Genomic DNA, 20,004 nt, shown 5'->3' with positions numbered 1-20,004 from the left:
TGCACCAGGTCACGTTCCCACCAGCAGTGCAGGAGGCTCCCCTTTCCCCACATCCTCACCAACATGTGGTTTCCCATCTTGTTAAATTTTCCCCGTTCTCACTGGGGTGAGGTGGGATCTCAGTGTGGTTTTGATTTGTATTTCCCTGGTAGCCAGGGATGCGGAACACGTTCCCATGTGCTTGGTGGCCGTGTCTGTGTCTTCCTCTGTGAGATTTCTGTTCATGTCTTCTGCCCATTTCATGACTGGATTGTTTGTTTCTTGGCTGTTGAGTTTGATAAGTTCTTTATGGATCTTGGATCCTAGCCTTTATCTGATAGGTCATTTGTAAATCTCTTCTCCCATCCCTAGGTTGCCTTCTGTCCACTGTTTCCTTTGCTGTGCAGAAGCTTTTTAACCCAATGAAGTCCCAATAGTTCATTTTTGCCTTTGTTTCCCTTGCCTTTGGAGACATGTCTAGCAAGAAGTTGCTGTGGACAAGGTCACAGAGGTCGCTGCTTGTGTTCTCCTCTAGGATTTTGATGGACCCCTGTCTCACATTTAGGTCTTCCATCTATTTTGAGTTTATCTTTGTGTGTGGTGTAAGAGAGTGGTCCAGGGATGCCCGAGTGACTCCATGATTGAGCAACTGCCTTTGGCTCAGGTCATGATCCCAGGATCCTGGGATGGAGTCCCATGTCGGGTTCCCTGCAGGGAGCCTGCTTCTCCCTCTGCCTGTGTCTCTGCTTCTTTCTTTGTGTCTCTCATGAATAAATAAATATAATCTTTTTGAAAGAAAGAAAGAAAGAAAGAAAGAAAGAAAGAAAGAAAGAAAGAAAGAAAGAAAGAAAGAAAGAAAGGAAAAACGGTCCAGTTTCATCCTCCTGCCCCTGGCTGGCCAGTGTTCCCAGCACCATTTGTTGAAGAGACCTTCCTTCTTCCAGGGAAGAGTCTTTCCTGCTTTGTTGAAGACGAGTTGACCACAGAGTTGAGGGTCCACGTCTGGGTTCTCTATTCTGTTCCATTGATCTCTGTGTCTGTTCTTGTGCCAGGACCACACTGTCTTGATGACCACGGCTTCGTAGTACACCCTGAAGTCCGGCTTTGTGATGCCCCCGGCTCTGGCTTTCTTTTTCAACATTCCTTTGTGAGCTTTTCCTTCAATCTGGAAAATTCACCAGGCCATTGTTAAAGCAAGTTGGATTTACTCAAACCATTGTTTTCTAAAGGGAGAATGGGCTTTCTAAGTTACATTTTTATTTTTATTTTTTTTTTTAATTTTTATTTATTTATGATAGTCACAGAGAGAGAGAGAGAGAGGCAGAGACACAGGCAGAGGGAGAAGCAGGCTCCATGCACCGGGAGCCCGACGTGGGATTCGATCCCGGGTCTCCAGGATCGCGCCCTGGGCCAAAGGCAGGCGCCAAACCGCTGCGCCACCCAGGGATCCCTCTAAGTTACATTTTTAAAATAAATCCTACAAACAAGGCAGTGCTGTTTGTGGGGCTCCTTTAAGTGCCCCTAAGGACCTGTGTCTGGCCAGGACTCAGGGACACCCCTGCCCCGAGGGAGCCCCATGCCCACCAGGGGTCTTGAGGCCATGCAAGGTGGGCCTCCTGGCTGCCCCTGCAACAACTCTATGGGGTCCTCAGGACACCCCTACTTCAGACTCCCCTGACCTCCTTCCTTCCAGGGAACTTCTGGGGTGGTTAGCACCCACGTGGATGGCAGATTGGCACCAGACTCCATCCTCGGCAGGGGATGTGGTGTTCTCAGGACACTCAACCTCTGTCTTCATTGTTTTATAGGCTCCCTCATACTTTCTCTGTCTTGGATCTGGGGCGTCCTGCTTCCTTCTGGGGGGGGCTGTTATTTGGAACCTAAAATTCAGGCACAGAGATGCTCAAGCCACTCAGGAGTCACTGCTTCTGGGTGGTTCTGTGGACAGTCAGGAAGTGTGTGTGTGTGTGTGTGTGTGTGTGTGTGTAAGGCCACAGGCATATTGACATGACTTACAGGTTTCCATTCAACTTCTATGGCTTATATTTGTATCTCTTGTGTCAAAAACATTCATTGTTATCAACACCCCCACGTGGCTCATTCTCTTTGTCCCACGAGGAGGTGCGGAGTTCCAGCTGTGCTCCCTGCAGGGTGACCAGGAGTGGCCTGGAGTGTCTTCCCAGAGGGCCACTGGGGAAGGCCCTGCCCCAACCCCCTGGAAGCCAGTAATGCCGGCTGTTCCCTTGCCCAGAAGGCCGTTCCTGGCGCTATGTCCAGGGGTCTCTGGGCAGAGGCTGTATTTCAAGAGCCACACCCTTGAAACCAGTGACCAGAGGACATGCTATGCCTCCCAAAGGCAGCCACGAGCACTGTCCACAGAGACCCGTGATGAAAGAGGTCCTGTGTCTGCTTTGCTACGATGGTTGGGCACAGGGCACAGGGCACAGGGCACAGGGCAGCTGTTAGGGACACACAGAGGAGCTGTTCGCCTCCACGCCAGGCCCGGTCCTCCAAGGCCCGCGGGTTCTAGAGCAACTCTGGCTAACACGTAGGCTGATGGTCATCTCTCCTCCGTTTCAGATGCAGGGACAAAGTGCTCTGAATTTGAATGTGCCCCACGCAGCCTCGTCACCCCAAGGGTCCCGTAAATGACCCCCCACCGGGGCGGGAGCTGGGGGCACTGACCGCAGGGCCTTCGTTCCAGGCCTGGGCCTCCGGGGCCTCCCGTCGTGGTGCCCAGCGCGGCCAGCAGAGGGCAGCAGCTGCCAGGGAACGCACCAGGCCCCGCTCCGCAGCCCTGCACCTGCCGCCCCCGATGGGAAGGGCTGGGCCCAGACCCGATTCCCGCCCCTGCAAAGCTCAAGGACTGAAACGAGTCACATGTGTTCAGACTCGCGTGACAGTTTTCCGAGCTGTGTCCCTCTCGTGGCCTCCTAAGCCCTGGTCCAGGCACAGCCGGGACGGCGGTTCCCATCTTTCGGGGAAGAAGAGCCAACCTGGGGCTGGGGACGCCGGGAGGTCCTCAGGCTGGGTGGGCAGCGGGGGCTGGGACCCTGCGATGAGTGCCCCCCGGTGCCCCGGCCGCAGCACCCACGCAGGCTGAGCACGGCCACCACCAAGTCCCAACGCGGGGGCATCGCCTGGGACACCGTGCGGCCAGCGGTGGGCGCCCAGGAGCTGCCACCACGGGCTGCAGCCGCGCAGGACCCCCGCTGCCACCTGTTCTGATGGCTCAGGCCTGAGTTGCCCTCCCGGGGACTGAGCACCGGCCAACCTGGGGGGGACGGGGAAGGCCCCTTTGTGCACATCGTGCTTCGGCTGATTCTGGAACCGCACTGTGTGACTGTCGCCGTGAGGCCCCCGCATGGCCCCAAAACGGAGCGCTGGTGTAGTGGGTGCTTCGTGCGGGGGTCGCATCTCCGCAGCCGCACTGGTAACACAGGGGCTTGTCAGGACAGACCTGGTCGGCGACACACGACACACACAGAGGTGCGCGGCCTGGGCGAGGCCCGTGGGTCCATCAGGATGACACCCTCTCCCACGAGGAGGCGGGAAGACTCACACTGTCAAGGAGCCTTTGAAGCACAAAGACTTTTTTCAAGATGCAGAATCTCTACGTTGCTGAGACAAATGGGGGAAGATTTAACATTTATTGTGCATAATTTAAATTCAAATTGGCTCCCCGTGAAGGAGAATTAGCAGATATTCTGAACTGTGGGCCTTTTTGGTTCAGATCCTTTCACTGACAGGAGAGGACCAAACTGCTTCCGAGCTGCCTTGATTTTTATGACTTAGAGGGAGAAAAAAACATATTGTGGAATATCGTGAAGCTAACATTTTTATTTTTGCAATGAAGTTATGCCCATCTGTGAATTATTTCTTTTAAAAAAAGAACACTTAAATCGGGCGAGTGTTTTCCCACTTTTAAATACCTGACTTAAAAATAAACACCAAGTGGTTGACAGTGATTAAAACCACAGAGAAATACACAGGAGCGGGGGAATGTGGACTTGGAGAGGAAGAGCCCACGGGCATGCGCAGATTTCTTGCCGTCCCGCTGCTCAGGGCCCCGGAGCCCTCGGCCTCACTCTGCTGCTTCAGGACGCACAGGAGCCCCGAGGATTTCTGCTCAGGGCCGCGGTGGGAGGTCCCTCTGCCAACCCTGAGCCGGGACGTGGAAGTGGAGGGGCCACGCAGGCCTGTGGGGAGTGCCAGGCACAGCCCGCTTCCCGCTCTGCCGCCCCCTCCCGCAGCAGGAACAGGAGAGGGAAGCGAGATCCTCCCCAGGCTCACGGGAGCTCAGGAGGACGTGGTGGGCGGCAAATCCTACCCCAGCTGATCCTACCCCAGGGCTCATCCTACCCCAGAGCTCATCCTACCCCAGTGCTGATCCTACCCAGGTGATCCTACCCCAGTGCTGATTCTACCTCAGGACTGATCCTATCCAGGTGACCTACCCAGGTGATCCTACCCAGACTGATCCTACCCAGGTGATCCTACCCAGGCTGATCCTACCCCAGAGCTTATCTGACCCAGTTCCCTGCCTCTGCTCATTGGAGTGCCCCAAACCCACCTGACATGAGAGGCACCGAGGCCATGAGAGTTAGTGACCACACAGGGAGGCAGGTGGGGTTGGGGAGCCAAAGATTCCAGATGAGCTGCTCAGATGCCCCCAGGAAGGGCCCATAGTTGGTAGCTCCCTCGGGTCAGCCGAGTTTCCAGAAGAGAGGCACTGACTGAGGTGGGCGGGCAGGGCCCCACAGGTCATCCCAACGAGGACTCCTCCACCCCTGGGCCCAACCAGGGCTGGACACACACCCGTCCAGCTTCCCACCGTCTCTCCCCAAGGGCCACAGCTCCAGAAACTCCTGCACTCCACCTCAGGGCCTCGGCCTTGGCTTTGCAGGGACCACGACCAGGCCCATCGGTTTCCTGTTGCTCATCATATTCAAGTCCAAACGTCTCAGCCTCACAGCAAAAGGGGTGGGTGTAAGCAGCACAGGCTCTCAGTGCAGCTGGAAGGGAGAAATGAGCAGACTGCTCACAGAGACGTGTCTCCTGGAGCACGAGAGGACAGCCAGGGAGTCACCAGAGACTGCTCCGGCTCTGCTGTCCACCCTCAGCCCCCATTAGAGCTTAGGGCCTGGAGGGGGCCCCTGGGACTGGGGTGCCTTTCACAGTGACCCATGGCCCTAGTTTGGTGACAGGGACCATGTGCCTGCGGCTCTGTCGCAGCCTGAGACCACTCAGAAGCAGGGGACTTGGCCGTGAGCCCTCGGGAGGACGCTCCTGACCTCTGACAGCCCTCCCCGCTCACAACACTCACAGCCAGAGAGAAGTGGAGAGAATTTTCCTTTGGCTACCATAACAAATTGCCACGAACGTGATCGCTTAGAACCTCACCGACGGGGCGCCTGGGGGGCTCAGTCGTGAAGCATCTGCCTTCAGCTCAGGTCGTGACCCGGGGTCCTGGGATCGAGTCCCGCATCGGGCTCCCTGCTCAGCGGCGAACCGGCTTCTCCCTCCCCTTCTGCTCCTGCTGTCTCTTGCTATCTCTGTGCTGTCTCTCTCAAATAAATAAACAAAACCCTTAAAATAAAAAATAAAAGCCACACCCATGAGATCTCCCACCTCTGGAGGCCGAAAGTCAGCCCTGGGCGGGTCAGCGGGCTCTGGGCTGAGGCCCTTGTGGCTGAGCGGCGCTGCCTGCCGGAGTGTCTGGGGAGGCAACGACTTCCAAGCCCCTTCAAGCAGCTGGCTGAATTCAGTTCCCGGGGCTTGCGGTAGCACCAGGGTCCCACCTGCCTGTGGGCTCTCAGCCGGGACTGCTCTTTGCTCTGGCAGGCTGCTTGCATTCCTTCTAGCATCTTCCATGTGGCCCCTGCCGGCAAGGGCCAATCACGTCCCTCACACGCTCTGTCCCTGACTCCAGCTGGAGAACGCTCCCCACTCTTTTAAGGGCTCCTGTGATTAGATTGAGCTCGCACAGATAATTTCGGGTAATCTCCCCACGGTGAAGTCTGGAACATCAACTACTCCTGCAGAGGCCTTTTCACCCTGTAATGTATGCGTCCTTTGTTTATTCCTCCCTTCCCTTCATCATTTGGAGAAAAATTCTGGGAAGAGTAGAGGAAAAGAATGGGATGTAGTTTAATGCCTGGCCGAGCTCCAGCAGGAAGGAAGCAGCAGGTTATGGAGGCAGGGATGTTTATAGCAGCTTTATTCATAGTTTCCAAAACTTGGAAGTGACCAAAACGTCTTTCAGTAGGTGAATGGATAAATACACTGAGGTCCTTCCAGACCATGGAATATTATTAATGATAGGAAGAAGTGGAAAACCCTAAGTGCATGCTACTAAGTGAAAAAAACATTCTGGAAAGGGTAAAATTATGTAGACAGTAAACAGATCGATGTTTGCAGGGGTGAGAGGAGGAGAGGCCGAGGCCGAGCACAGGGGATGTTTAGGGCAGAGAAACTACTCCGTGTGATACCATCATGATAGACAAATATCATACATTTGTCCAAACCCATGGAATGTACATGAAGAGTGAACGCTTACGGGCTTCGGGTATTAATGATGCGCCAACGCAGGTTCATTGTTGGTAAAACACACACCATTCTGACAAGTGCCGTCGACAGTGGGGGCGCTGCGCAGGTGCTGGGGCAAGGGGCATGTGGAAATCTCTGTACCTTCCTTCCCATTTTAGTGGTAAAACTGAAAAACCTAGGGGTGCCTGGGTGGCTTAGTCGGTTAAGGGTCTGCCTGGGTCCCGTACCAGGCCCGTCAGCTGGTGGGGAGGGCTCCCGCTCAGAGGGGAGTCTGCTTCTCCCTCTCCCTCTGACCCTCCTCTCTGCTCATGTTCTCTCTCTCTCTCTCTCAAATACATAATAAAATCTTTTTTTTTTACATAAATAACATCTTAAAAAAAATCGGAGCTACTTTAGGTTAAAAAAAAAAAAAAAGGAGGAAAAGCCTGCCCTAAAAAAGGTAGATCTTTTTAAAAAAAAAGAATCAGAGATGCAATTGCAGCCCTTGCACTGTCAACAACACAGCTGGGCATTGAATGAGGAGGGTGAGCGGCTGTGGGACATACTCACTGTGGCTTCCTCTGGCCACTCCCTCCAGCTCACTGGCCACCCCAGCAGCCCAGAGGGTGTGGACCGGGACTCCCTGCACTGAACAAGTCTCTAAATTCAGGTCTCTAAATCCAGCGCGTTGTAGAACAGAAGACTGTCCCCTCTGCTACTAGGGCACATCTGCGAGGACTCTGAGCTACCTACTGAATCTGAACTGGGAAACAATCCATTCAGTACCCGAAATGGTAGGTAGTCACTGAAATCCAAATAAATCAAAGACATTTTAACAAATAAAGATATTCAGGGGACACCTGGATGGCTCAGTGGTTGAGCATCTGCCTTCAGCTCAGGGCGTGACCCCGGGGCCTGGGATCGAGTCCCGCATCGGGCTCCCCGCAGGGAGCCTGCTTCTCCCTCTGCCTGTGTCTCTGCCTCTCTGTCTCTCATGAATAAATAAATAAAATCTTTAAAAAAAAATAAATGAAGGTTCAGGAAAGAACAATGAACAGGGTACCTTCCTCTGTGATTTCTTTCAAACTATTAAGATATATAGTCCTCGTTAGGCTTGGTGGAGAATTAGGGATATGTTAAGTTAGATTTAAACATCAATTTATTGAGACATAACTCCGTAAAATAAAACATATCAACTTTCAGAGTAAAGTTCGACGGCTTGTCCAGCAGCCATATACACCTGTGTAGCCATCCCTCTAACGAGATATGGAACATTTCCATCACCCCAGAAAGCTCCCTGGCTTTCTCCCACTCGATTCCTTCCCTATCCCACAGCCACGCTTGCCCCCACCACTGCAGAGCCAGCTGGCCTCTCCTAGAACTTCGGAGTTCCCCAGAGAAATCAGACTCAATTGAATACATGAGGATATATTAGGAGACTCATTTTGAGGAATGGGCTCACGTGATCGTGGGTGCTGGCAAGTGTGATATCTGCGTGGGAGGCCGAACGTTCAGGCAACAGTTGATGTCGCAGCCTTGAGGCAGGATTTCTTCCCCAGGAAACCTCAGTTATGTGTCTGTGCTGCCTTCAACTGACTGGACAAGGCCCACCCGTACTATGAAGGGTAATCTCTTAACCAAAGTCAACGGACTGTAGGTGTTAACCGCGTCTACAAAGTATTTTCATGGCAACATCTAGACTCACATTTCATTACATAACCGGGTACTCTACCCCGGTCAAGCTGACGTAAGACTATCGACCATGATAATAAAAGCAGAATTACACATCACGCATGACGTTGTCTGGCTCCTTTCATTCGGCGTGACATTTCTGAGGGTCACCCCTGTTTGGATCAGTACCTCATTCCTTTACTGAATCGTGTCTCTTGCATGAATACTAGAGTCTGATACGCACCAGGCATTTCACAACGTGGCCATGAGATCTAAAAATAATAAAACAAGAAAGTTGCCGGATGCCAAGTAGAATCCAGAGTAACTCACTGAGATATTTAAACTTCTTCAGATCACAGAAAGGTGTAGCTGCAAACCCCCGGCCGCTCAGCTGACGCATAGTGGGACACAAGGCAGCACGCCACTGGTGGGACTATGGTACCGCTGCGTGGCTTCGGAGGCCTTTTTAATTCTAATCTAACGCAAACTAGTTAATCAAAGAACACAGCCTGACCTGCAGCCAATCGTCGTGCTGTCACTTGGAAGACCCGTCCGTCACACACATTAGAGCACCCGCACGTGAGGGAGCCCGATGGTTAACGGGCCTTCCGACGGCTCAGAGGCAGACGGGCTAAATCTGTAGGAAGGGAGACGACGGCCCCGTGTCTCCGCTCCTCGTCACAGCAGTGTCGTCACTGCCTGCAACCGTTCTCCTCTCACTGTCTCCGAAACTCTCCCACGACAGGCTGGCACCGTGCGCTCCACAGCAGCTGCTCTTGCGCAGCTGTCCAGGGCCACTGTGACGCGGCAATGCCACGACCACGTGGCCCACGCTCAGTTCACCACGCAGCGTTTGGGAGCCAGCTGCTCCCGTCCTGGCTTCCCCAGGCTTGGGACTCCGTGTGCTTCCGAGCTCATGGTTACTCCTCCCCAGCCTCCCTCCGGGGTCTGCCCGGGTCCTCTTCTCCACCCGCCCTCCCTTCCGGGCTGAGCTGGCCCAGTCTCTCCAAATGCTCTCATCCTCTGTACCTCCAGGCCCCAACTTCCCTGTATGTGCCAGACTTTTCTACGCAACTGCCTTTGCAACCGCTCTGCAAGTTGACAACCAACCTCTGCCCCTGCTCAGCTGCTCCTCCTGCAGCCCTTCCCACCTCTGTGCCCGGAACCTCTCCTACCAGGTGCTCAGCCCTCCGGGGCACAGCCACCCCCGATTCCCTCCTTTCTCTCCCACGGCAGCTACCTCGTCTGTAAATCCCAGGGGCTCTGCTCTCCAGATGCTCATCTCCGAAATCTGACCTGGTCTCACCCCCACCAGCACCTCCATGAGCACCCGACTCTCATCCCTTTGCCTGGATGACCCAACGACCTCTCAGCAGGCTCCCTGACCTCAACCTTGGGCCCCTACTGAGCCTAATCTCAGCAAAGCAGCCACAGTGGCCCTAAGGCCTGAGTCAGCACCAGGGTCCTCCACCCACAGCCCCTTGGCCTCCTGTTCTGCAGGGAGCCCAGCCTTCTGCACATGCCCCTCGGCTTGCTCCCTCATCTCCGCCGTCTTCTCCCACCACCTACGGCTACGCTCCATTCCCTCCTTCCTGCTTCATTTTTCTATCCAGCCCCTTCTGACTTACTACATATTTGGGGCTTTCCTCCATTATCGTCAGTACCCGAGGTGTACACTTTGTTCGCTCTGCGTGCCGACAGACCCTGCAGACGGGAGCTGACCAGTGAGAGGTGTTTGCGGAGAGGACAACTGTCCCTACTTGGCAGCGACCATCTAGCGGTGTGACACGGTCACGGCCGGATTCACCGTCACTGAACCAGTTATGAGCTCAGGTCCATGAGCCCACGAATAATAGCCCCTCCAGATGCCGCAGAAAAGATATGCACGAAAAGAGGGTGGGTCACAGCTGCACGGAGCCACCGGACGTCCCCCCAGGGCTGTACCTGGGGCTCAAGGCGCCTCTGAACTGACCACTCCGTAGAGCACGTGAGCTCTGGGCGGGGCTGCCCGGTGTGGGGGGGCACGGGATTCCCGGGGTCTCGGCGCTGCAGGATTTACAGTCCCGCCCGCAGCGGGAGCGCCCGGGAGACGCGCCCAGGTGCGGCGGGGGGGCCAGATGCGGCGGGAGCCCAGGTGCGGCGGGGGGGGCCAGGTGTGGCGGGGGCGCCAGGTGCGGCGGGGGGGCCAGATGCGGCGGGGAGCCCAGGTGCGGCGGGGGGGGGGGGGCAGGTGCGGCGGGGGCGCCAGGTGCGGCGGGGGACTCAGCTGCGGCGGGGGGGGCCAGGTGCGGCGGGGTGGCCAGGTGCGGCGGGGGCGCCCAGGTGCGGCGGGGACGGCCAGGTGCGGCGGGGACGGCCAGGTGCGGCGGGGGCGCCCAGGTGCGGCGGGGGCGCCCAGGTCGGCGGGGGTGCCCAGGTGCGGCGGGGGTGCCCAGGTGCGGCGAGGGCGCCCAGGTGCGGCGGGGTGGCCAGGTGCGGCGGGGGCGCCCAGGCCGGAGCCGACGAGCGCCCGCATTGGCTGCCCTGCCCGTGGACCGCGCTGCCATTGGCCGCGGCCGTCTGGGGGCGGGCCCGGCTCGCGCGGGGGACCGCGGCCGCCTCGAGCCCTCCCGGGACCCGGAGGGAGGCGGGCTGCGAGCCTCAGCTTCGCCGCGGGGGGCCAAGGGCGCGCCCACCCGGGGCCCCGCAGCCGCGCGCCCTGGACGCCCCCTTCCGGCTCGGGCCCGGGGGGCGGGGCTCGGGCCGGGAGGCGGGGCTCGGGCCCGGGGGGCGGGGCCCGGCGGCAGGAGGCTCGCGCAGGCGCGGTCGGCGCTCCCCAGCCCCCGGCAGCCCCCGCGGCCGCGCCCCGCCCCGCCCACGCAGGGGAGCCTCCCGGCGGCCCCGCCCCGTCCGGGCCTGCGGAGGAGGCGGAGGGGGATGACGTCATCGAGCGGGGCGACGGGCATTGGGCGCCATTTTGAAAAGGGAAAAAAAAAATCCCTCCCCGGCAGCCGCGGCGGCGGCGGCGGCGGCGGCGCGGCGGCGGCCGGGCTGAGGTGCTCGGGCGGCAGCAGCGCGGCGGCCGCCTCCTTCGTGCGCCGCCGCCTCGGCGCCGGTCCGTCCGCCCGCCCGCCCGCCGGCCATGGCAGGTGAGGGGCCCGCGCGGGGCGGGGCGGGGCGGGGCGGGGGTCCCGGGCGGGGGCGGCGCGGGGCCCTGACGCGCCCGGTGTGTCCGCAGGAGCCGGAGGCGGCGGCTGCCCCGCGGGCGGCAACGACTTGCAGTGGTGCTTCTCGCAGGTCAAGGGGGCCATCGACGAGGACGTGGCCGAAGGTGAGGCCGCGCACCTGGCGGGGGGCGGGGCGGGGCGGGGCGGGGCTCCCGGGGGGCGGGGCGGGGTCACGGCCTCCCGGGGCGGGGTCACGACCTCCCGGGTCCCCCTGCCCGGCGGGCGCGGGGGGGCGCGGGGCTCGGGCCCTGGGCGGGCGGCGGCGCCGCGCTGGTGTTCGGGCGCCAAGGTCACGGGGGTCCTCGGGCGGCTGCGGTCCCGGGGGCGGGGCCCTTGGGCGGGCTCGGGGCGCCGGGCCTGCGGGGGGCGGGGGGCGGGGGGCCGGGCCCGGGACGCAGGGACCGCCCTGCCCGCGCGCACCTGCCGCCGCTCCCGCCTCCCGCCTCCCGCCTGCCCCCTCCCGGGCCGGGCTCTGCGGGCGGGCGGCGCCCGGAGCAGGAGCAGGCCGGGCTGCACCTCCGGGAGGGCGTAAAGATGTATATACGGTTTGAGCTGGGAAAGTAGGTGGTTTTATGTAACTGGAAAAAAAAAAACTTATACCCATTTTAAGCACATTACTTTTTTGTGTCTTCCCCGTGCCAGAGGGGTGACACTTCAACTGTAGCTCAACATTGTTTTTTTTTACCAGGAGTAAAGCGACCCTCGTTCGCTCGTTTCCGGCCCAAGGCCCATCTCCGTGGCCGATTTCCCTTTTCCTAAAAAAACTGGTTGACAAACTGAATGAATCAACAGTGAAACGTAACCGACGTGGCATGTCTTCCGCGCGATGTTGCACTTTGAAAATGGTCTTAGAAAATCTTCACTGAGCTAAGCCGAGCGGAACTTTGTGCCAATGTTGAACCCGAGCTTCCAGGACAGTCAGGAGTGGCTCTAGAGGTTTGCGGTTGCAGCTTAGCCTCTTACTGTAAGATTTCTTTGTGGCAATTCCGCGGGTGTCCTTTGCTCCATGTGTTCTGAGTTTCCCTTGTCACCCACGTCGGCCTCGGTCATCAGTCAGGGGAACACATCCAGGGCGTCGTTCTGAGAGTCGTGGCGGCGTCTGTTGTATGGTTGCTGCGAAAGTCAGTGTCCACGCAGACAAGGCTGTGGACCGGGAGAGTGAAGGAGCTGGGGCGCACTCAGCAGCGACGGAGAAACGTTGACAGGAGACGAGGAAGGTTGTTGGGTCATTGCAAGGAGGTTGCGGTTGCCCCAATACCTGGCTGCAGGACCCTGTAGTACCCTGTATTTGTTGAGATTCACAGCATGTGCCGTGTTTGTCCTGGCCTGAGCTCTACTCGGAAGAGCCCCTGTTACCCGGCGCTTCCCATGACAACAGCTGGGGCCAGGCTGCATCAGGCAGTTCAGGGCTCAGGGCTGGAGGGGTGCAGTGCACAGAGACATCTCGTCTCCTTGTTGTTTCTGGGGACTCAAATCATAACTCCTGAAGGAAGTATGTACTGTGTACAATTTGATGGCTTTTTTTTTTTTTTTTTTAAAGATTTTACTCATATATTCATGAGAGAGGCAGAGACACAGGCAGAGGGAGAAGCAGGCTCCATGCAGGGAGCCCAACATGGGACTCGATCCCGGGTCTCCAGGATCACGCCCTGGGCCGAAGGTGGCACTAAACCGCTGAGCCACCCCAGGGATCTCCAATTTGATGGCTTTCATTGAAAACAGCAGGGTTTTGCTTCAGCATGGGCCAGGTCAGCGGAGCGCCGTCAGGGATTTCTCACCTGCTGCCAGTAGGAGTAGAGCTGGGCTCAGCGGGAAACTGGTGCTTTTCCTGCTGATGGCAGGATGCGGGAGTGACAGTCACTACTTCCCCTGCAGTTAGCTGCCTGTGTGTGTAGTCATTCCACCCAGCAGGTGGAATAGGTGAGTACAAACCACGGGGAGGCTTCCAAAAGGAAGTGAGAAGAGAAGTGGTTTGTTAGCGTGTGTCTCCGGACCTTGTGCTCTAGGCAGTGAGCGTTGTGCAGAAGCGGTTAGGTGTTTGTGCAGATTTCCAGGTGTGGTACCGGGCCCCAGGCCCTACAACCTTCTTGGGCCACGTCCACTGGACAGACGCCTTTTGCAGATGTCACACGATGCTGCAGTCCTCTGCCAGTCTGTCCCCACACATACCTTGTAGAGGACCTGGCCAGTGAACATTGAGTGCTCCACACACGGCTCCCAGGTACAGCCCCAGGAGTGGGGGGGACTGTTCTTCCCAGTTCTGGAAGCAGAAGCCAAGGCACAGAGGGCGGTTAACTTGGTCAGCAGCCTCTGTCCCAGCAGAGCCACGGTTTGAAGCCAGGCCGGCTGGCCCTAAAGCCCGTGCATGCTGGACTGCTTCATGACCAGCTGTGGCCGGTGCTGCTGCAGCCCTCACTGGGACGTGGATGACCGCCTTGGGACGGCTCTCTCAAAAGCTCAGAAGAGCACTCACCAGCTGGAATTGTAGGAAATGGCTTCTGAAAGCAAATGAAAATGAGATGCCTTGAGAGGAAGTGCCTGTCCTAGTGTTGGAAGGTGAGAATGAGGGTTAAAACCTGGCCGCCAAAGAGCAGGTGTCTTGGAGACGATCTGATGGGAAGAGCCGGAAACCCCTGTGTACCCGGCAGACGATGCAGTAGTTTTTCCTTCGAGTTACTTTAGCACGATTGTAGACACCTTCCGCAGGGAGCTCTGGGTCCTGCTGCCTTTGCACATTGATTGCTTTTCCAGAGAAGCAGTGGGGAAGGCTGGAGGAGGGCTTTGTAACCAGCCATGACCTGGTTTTCTATAGCTTTTTGTATAGCTTGATGGCAGCTGGTTCATCTTTGGTAATTGTACCTGTCTTGACTTTTTACTTGATGGTTTTGTTTTAATCCATTTCTTAATCCATGATTTGGTCTATGGTCTTGAATTGGATGTTAATCTTTTTCTAAAGAAATAGTACTAAACACCAAAGGTTCGTCTGTAACTGAAGCTTAGGTCTGGAGAGTTGTATAAATCCTGTGGGTATCTCCATGATGTGATATGGCCTTTCTAAAGGGGATTATGTAGATATATTATGAGAGGAAAACATTTAAGTTGGGGAAGGGAAACAAAAATTAAGGGCACTTGGATATCAATACCAGGACGGTGCTGTGTTTCATGGAATGTGAGCTACATATGATTTCACGATATTAACACGTGGGAACCTGTGCTCCCGAGAATCCATGAAATCCAGTATTTATGAATGTAAAACTTTTCAGTCATAGTTATTATTTTAGAATATTGTGATTTTTTTCTGAATATAGAAAATGAGCATTCAGTATTTATCGTTTGTTTTTTTTTAAGTGGTGATGGGACATGGTGTCTGGTTATTTGAAGAATTCCTAACCTGATAAGTTGTCTGCATTCCATGGTAGGATTCCCATTTAATATTTATATTTATGCCATTGAAAAAGTCCTTCAGGAAAGCATCTCATGGGGGGAAGCCATCAAACAAGAAAATGATCTAGTAACGTTCTTGCTATTTAACTTAAGGGAGAGCTTCATGGGGGGATTGTGCCAGTAGGAAATCAGATGTGTGTGGTTCTCTTAAGATTAAGGCATTTAACACACTTAGGAGCCCGGCTACATTGTGATGCTTCTGAAATCAGGCTGCATGTTCAAGAAGCTGGACTGATCTTAGTTATGTCATCAGATGTAAGTGTAAGATACATGGTGATACTAAGTCATACTCCTCAATTTTTTTTTATTCCTTGATTTTAAGAGTCTTGTTTTGATGGGAAGTTCTGGTTTTAGGTCCTGTCTGCCATCTATTGGGTGTGAAGGCCCGTTCTAAACCTCAGCTCACTTATCTAGAAATTAACATCAAAAGATTTTCGTCAAGATTAAACAGTCTGCAGTGCTTTTGTTACTTGTAAAGTGTTGTTTGAGCGTTAGGTACAACTGTTAATTAATTCTTCTGTGTTTTAAGGTGTTTGGGTTTGATTGTAACTATATTATAGACCTAAAAAAAAAGCAGCTTCTTGGTTTTTCCTGATTTCTCCCCAGTCTCTTCACTCCCGGTCCCTTTGATTAGGCCTGACCTCTTGGCTTTTCCATTATTACTCAGTGCTCCTTTCTTGCTCGTGTTTATTGTCCATATTCCTTGATCTTTGCTCATATTTCTTTCCCAACTGAGAACATCCTTTGTGTTTCCTGCCTGCCTTCCCCACCTTACCAGTCCTTCTCACGGTCCACTTTCTTTATGATTCACTGCTCAGCCACTCTTAACACCTTAGGTTCTTAGCGTGTGACCTTTCCCTTTACATAGCTATCCTGATGTTTAGCCCTAGGCCCTATCATTGTTTCTCAGGTTCAGACACGGGTTACACTTGTCTCAGCTTGGTACTCAGATACGGAAAGGCATTTGGTGCAGATCCCATTTCAACCCTCTTACTAGCTTTGTGGTAACCTGACAGGTTACTTATCTTCTGGATTTTCATCTGTATGGCCAGCGTACTAGGCCCTGTGGCCATTACGGGTTCTTGGAAGATTGCACAGAAATGCAGGGAAAGCTCTGGCAAACAGGCACACAGTAACTGATAACTGTGGAAATGTTATCCTGAGAGTCCACAAAGAACTTACCCTGTGTTGTCGCTCCCAGGAGCCAAGTTAAGAAAATGAAGGGTGTTACAGGGGCCAGCTCTCAGCTTAGTTCATCTAAAAATTCACAACAGTGTCCTGCAGGGCCACTGGTGTGGATGTTAGAAGAGAGAAACCTGGTTCCAGCCTCAAGAAGCCCTTTGTTGAGGCAGACAGGTCATTGCACCATCCTGAGAGCAGAGCAAGTAGAGGGAACATGCCTGAAGTACCCAGTACACACACTTGGGTGGAGAGTGAAGGGGAGGGGATCAGGATGTGGGAAGGGAAGAAAGGGAAGAGGAAAAGAATGTTCCAGATGGAGAAGGCTCAGAGAGAGGAGATTGGAGAGAATGTTGTGCATCCTGGGAAACTAGAGTGCTGGTCAGGTCTGTGCAGAGAGGGGAGTGGCCATGCAGAGGGGCAGAAACGAGGGCCTGGCCTAGGAGTGCTGAGTAACAACCTTGAGCACCCTGCTGAGGACTTGCAGTTGTATCTGGAAGTGATGGTGATCGCAGCCTGTAAGCTAACAGAAGCGTGACATCAGCTTTACCTTCTTTCGGGAGGTCACTCTGGCTGTGGGAGAATGGTTGGTAATGGGGTAAGAATGGAGGCCAGTGAGAAGTTCCTGCAGTAATAAAAGCTAGAAATGTGAGCTTACTCTAAATTAGAGTCTGCAGAATTTTTTTTTTTTTTTTTTTTTTTGGAAAGGGCTAAATAGTAAATATTTTAGACTGCAGGCCAGGCTGTTTCTGTTGCAACTACTGAGTTTGCCTGTGTAGCAGGAAAGCAGCCACAGACCCCACAGAATGAAGGGAAATGGCAGTGGGCCCATGTTGCTGGTAAAACAGCAGAGGCAGGATTTCACCCTCAAGTCGTCCTTTGCCAGCCTCTGTGCTGAACCAGTGGTTCTCCAAGCCTTTGGTTCCAGGAGAATCAGAGTTTGTGTGGGTTCTGACAATATTTGCTACATTTGAATTGAGTTCAGAAGAACTGAAAATATTTATTTCACTTTAAAATAATAATGGGTCGGGACGCCTGAGTGGCTCAGCGGTTGAGCGTCTGCCTTCTGCTCAAGGCGTGATCTTGGGATCTGGGATCAAGGATCCCACGTCTGGCTCCTTGTAGGGAGCCTGCTTCTCCCTCTGCCTGTGTCCTCTCTCTGTGTCTCTCATGAATAAAGACATAAAATCTTTAAAAAATAATAATAATGGGTCTATTATATGTGACTGTAACATCTTTAATGAAAAACAACTTTCCCAAAACAAAAGATTTCGTGAGAAGGCATTGTTTTATACTTTGTAAACCCTAAGTATAGGATTTAATAGAAGACATAGGAAGTATACAGGATTTTTAGATTCTCTGCTTCTGTGTTCAGTCTGTTGAAATTGTTTTAATCGAAATATAAATGTGATCTCAAATTTTCTTCATGTATGTAGTTAGAAAATGGAAGAATGAATTAATAGCCTTTTCACGTAATTCTGGATATTCCTTAATACTACAACAGAAATATGCACATCATGGTTTCTTCAAGTTCACTTATGCTTTAGAACCTATCATTGAACTTTTATTCCCTGTTATATTAAAATCCATTATTTCTACCTTGTACTTTTTTTTTTAAGATTTTATTTATTTATTTATGAGAGACACAGAGAGAGGCAGAGACACGAGCAGAAAGAGAAGCAGGCTCCCTGCGGGGAGCCTGAGGTGGGACTCGATCCCGGGACCCCAGGATCACGTCCTGAGCTGCAGGCGGTGCTAAACCGCTGAGCAACCCCCACCCACCCCCCCCACCCCCCCCCCGGGGCTGCCCTCTACCTTGTACTTTGAATGGATCTCTTGCTCATGTGCATAATTTGGTCATTTGGAGGAAGTATGCCAAATATTGGTACACAAGGTTGTTTAGATCTTTGAAATGTTGGTACATTTCATTATAGAAAATAAAATCATATTTGTCAATGTCACAACTGATCTCAGAAAAGTCATCAAGCAGAGAAGCTGTCAAAGTACCGGAAATAGATACAAGTTACAAGTTTTCTGAAATTTAAATTTCCTCTTGAAAGTGTGGATATTAACATTGGCAACAAATGTCTCATTTTTTGTGAAGTGAGAGGCTCCCTTTGTTCATTTTCAGGAAACTTCCCTACCAGATACCCAGGTCTAAATAACCATAGTTGGTGAGTTGTTCTTTCAAGTGAAAATGGCATTCTGTGAGAAGCACAACTAGTTCAGCTTGTGGCACAGAAAATCATGCATGTGCTTTCCTTGAGACACCGCTCCCTATATTGGAACTGGAGCAGATTGATTTATGCAAAGTTCCATTTGTGGTCCATTTCACCACAAAGAATATTAAAAAACTCCTACCAAAGGGTTGGGATTGAGTAAAATTAAGGAGTTCGACTGTGTATCAAGGCCATTCATAGGTAAGACTGGCTTGCTCGCTTTCGCTCCCCTGCGTGTGTGCGCAGTCCGCCTCCCACCGAAGCAAGCGCAGGCGCCAGCAGCTTCCGTCGCCCTTGTTTTTGGTCATCTGTGCAGATGGCAACACATTTTATTTTGATCTCAGGGACCTCTGGAAGGTTCCTGGGGATGTCCCCCCTCCAGGGATCCACAGAGCAACATTTTGAAAACTGCTGCTTTAAAGCGAGCTATAAGCATTAGGAATATCAGGGCAGATTTCAAGATTAACTGTCCTCTCTCATCTTTACTGGATTTTATTGTTTTTGCATCAGTATAAAAGCAGAGCGTTCAATATTTAAAGAAAATCTAATGATGTGGATGTGTAAAGAGTAAAAGTGGAATTTCCTCTTCACTGCTGTCCAGGAATCCTCCCCAGAGGTAACTACTCTTAATGGTGTGTGTGTATTTTTAGACCATTTCCTACACATTTATTTGTTTCTATTTTAAAACTCAGTTTGTACATAAGCAGTTTTTAAAATTTTTCACAAAATGTGAATTCTGATAAAAATATTGTTTTTGTGACTTCTTTGCATTCCTAGTATGTACTTTAAGATCTTACAGCGATCCAGGCTTTCTGCTGAAATGTATATACTTCATTTGTTGCAGCAACCCCTTGAGATATAAGTGCTACTGTTGCCTTTGTTTTATAAATGAGAAAACTGACTCTTGGGAATATTAAGTCCCTTTGCCCACTTTGCTCACAGAGCTAGTGGGTGCTAGAGTCAGGATCCATCCAGTCCAGGTGTTCTGTGTCCAAAGCCCATACTTAAATATTTTTAACCATGCTGTCCTGTTGCATAGCTCTATTTGGTCCCTTTTGATGGCTGCATATTGTTTCCTTGTACAGATTATCTCATCTGTTTAACTATTCTCAGTGGTTTCCAGTTTTTGCTGTTACTAAAGATGCCGCAGTAAATAGTCTGGCTCCTCATGTGCCCATGCAGGCATTTTCTGTGGCTAGATTCCTAGGAATGGACACATTGGCAAAGCCCATCGTTTATGTCTTGATGCTGCCAAATTGCCCTCCCAAAGACGATGCCAACTTATACTTTCCCCAGAACTTCTTACCCCATTCACTGACTTAGGGATGTCATTCTTTTTCATGTTAGCTGCCTTCATTGCAAATCTAATGCTGCAGTAATTCATGTTTCTTTATAAGTTAGCAATGAAGATTTTTTTAGATTTGTTTCTTCTGTGAATTGTTAGATCATATTGTTTATCCCTTTTTTTGCTGAGCCTTTTAAAAATCAATTTTTAAAAGCTCTTTATACATTATAAAGATTAATCTATAAATATTTTTATTATAAACCTTGAATTTTAATTCTTTTGACCCTCCCCCCACCCCCGATTCATATACTCTCCTACCCAGTGTTCAGTTATGGCTGCTAAACATGTGTCTTTTACATGGGGATTTTTTGTTGCTATTGCTGCTGTTGGAAATTAATGGAAGTCAGATCCATGTGTGGGTCAGTGATGGTTTAGAAGGGGAACGATAGGTGGGGCAGGAAGGGTGGAGTTCAGAGCTCCACGGCAGGGACCA

At 52.9% G+C, this 20,004-nt stretch overlaps 1 protein-coding gene across 3 annotated transcripts in view; it reads left to right on the top strand.

Annotated features, from left to right (window-relative positions):
• Positions 1-11,212: 11,212 nt before the first annotated feature.
• PPP2R2D (protein phosphatase 2 regulatory subunit Bdelta) overlaps positions 11,213-20,004 on the top strand; it is a 52,563-nt gene continuing 43,771 nt past the window's right edge. For 2 of the 3 annotated variants that reach the window (XR_013367639.1, XM_077877175.1), the window contains exons 1-2: positions 11,216-11,306; positions 11,396-11,488. Coding sequence is in view for 2 of the 3 variants with exons in the window: in XM_077877175.1 (XP_077733301.1) it covers positions 11,300-11,306; positions 11,396-11,488 (100 nt within the window). In the remaining variant the exon portion in view is untranslated. Of the gene's footprint in view, positions 11,307-11,395; positions 11,489-20,004 lie in introns of all 3 variants that reach the window. The other variant, XM_077877173.1, reaches the window with a different exon arrangement.

Source organism: Canis aureus, chromosome 29 (genome assembly GCF_053574225.1).
Source record: "Canis aureus isolate CA01 chromosome 29, VMU_Caureus_v.1.0, whole genome shotgun sequence".
NCBI classification, from domain to species: domain Eukaryota; kingdom Metazoa; phylum Chordata; class Mammalia; order Carnivora; family Canidae; genus Canis; species Canis aureus.
The sequence above is the reverse complement of the archived record's forward strand: the minus strand, read 5'-3'. Positions and strand labels throughout refer to the sequence as shown.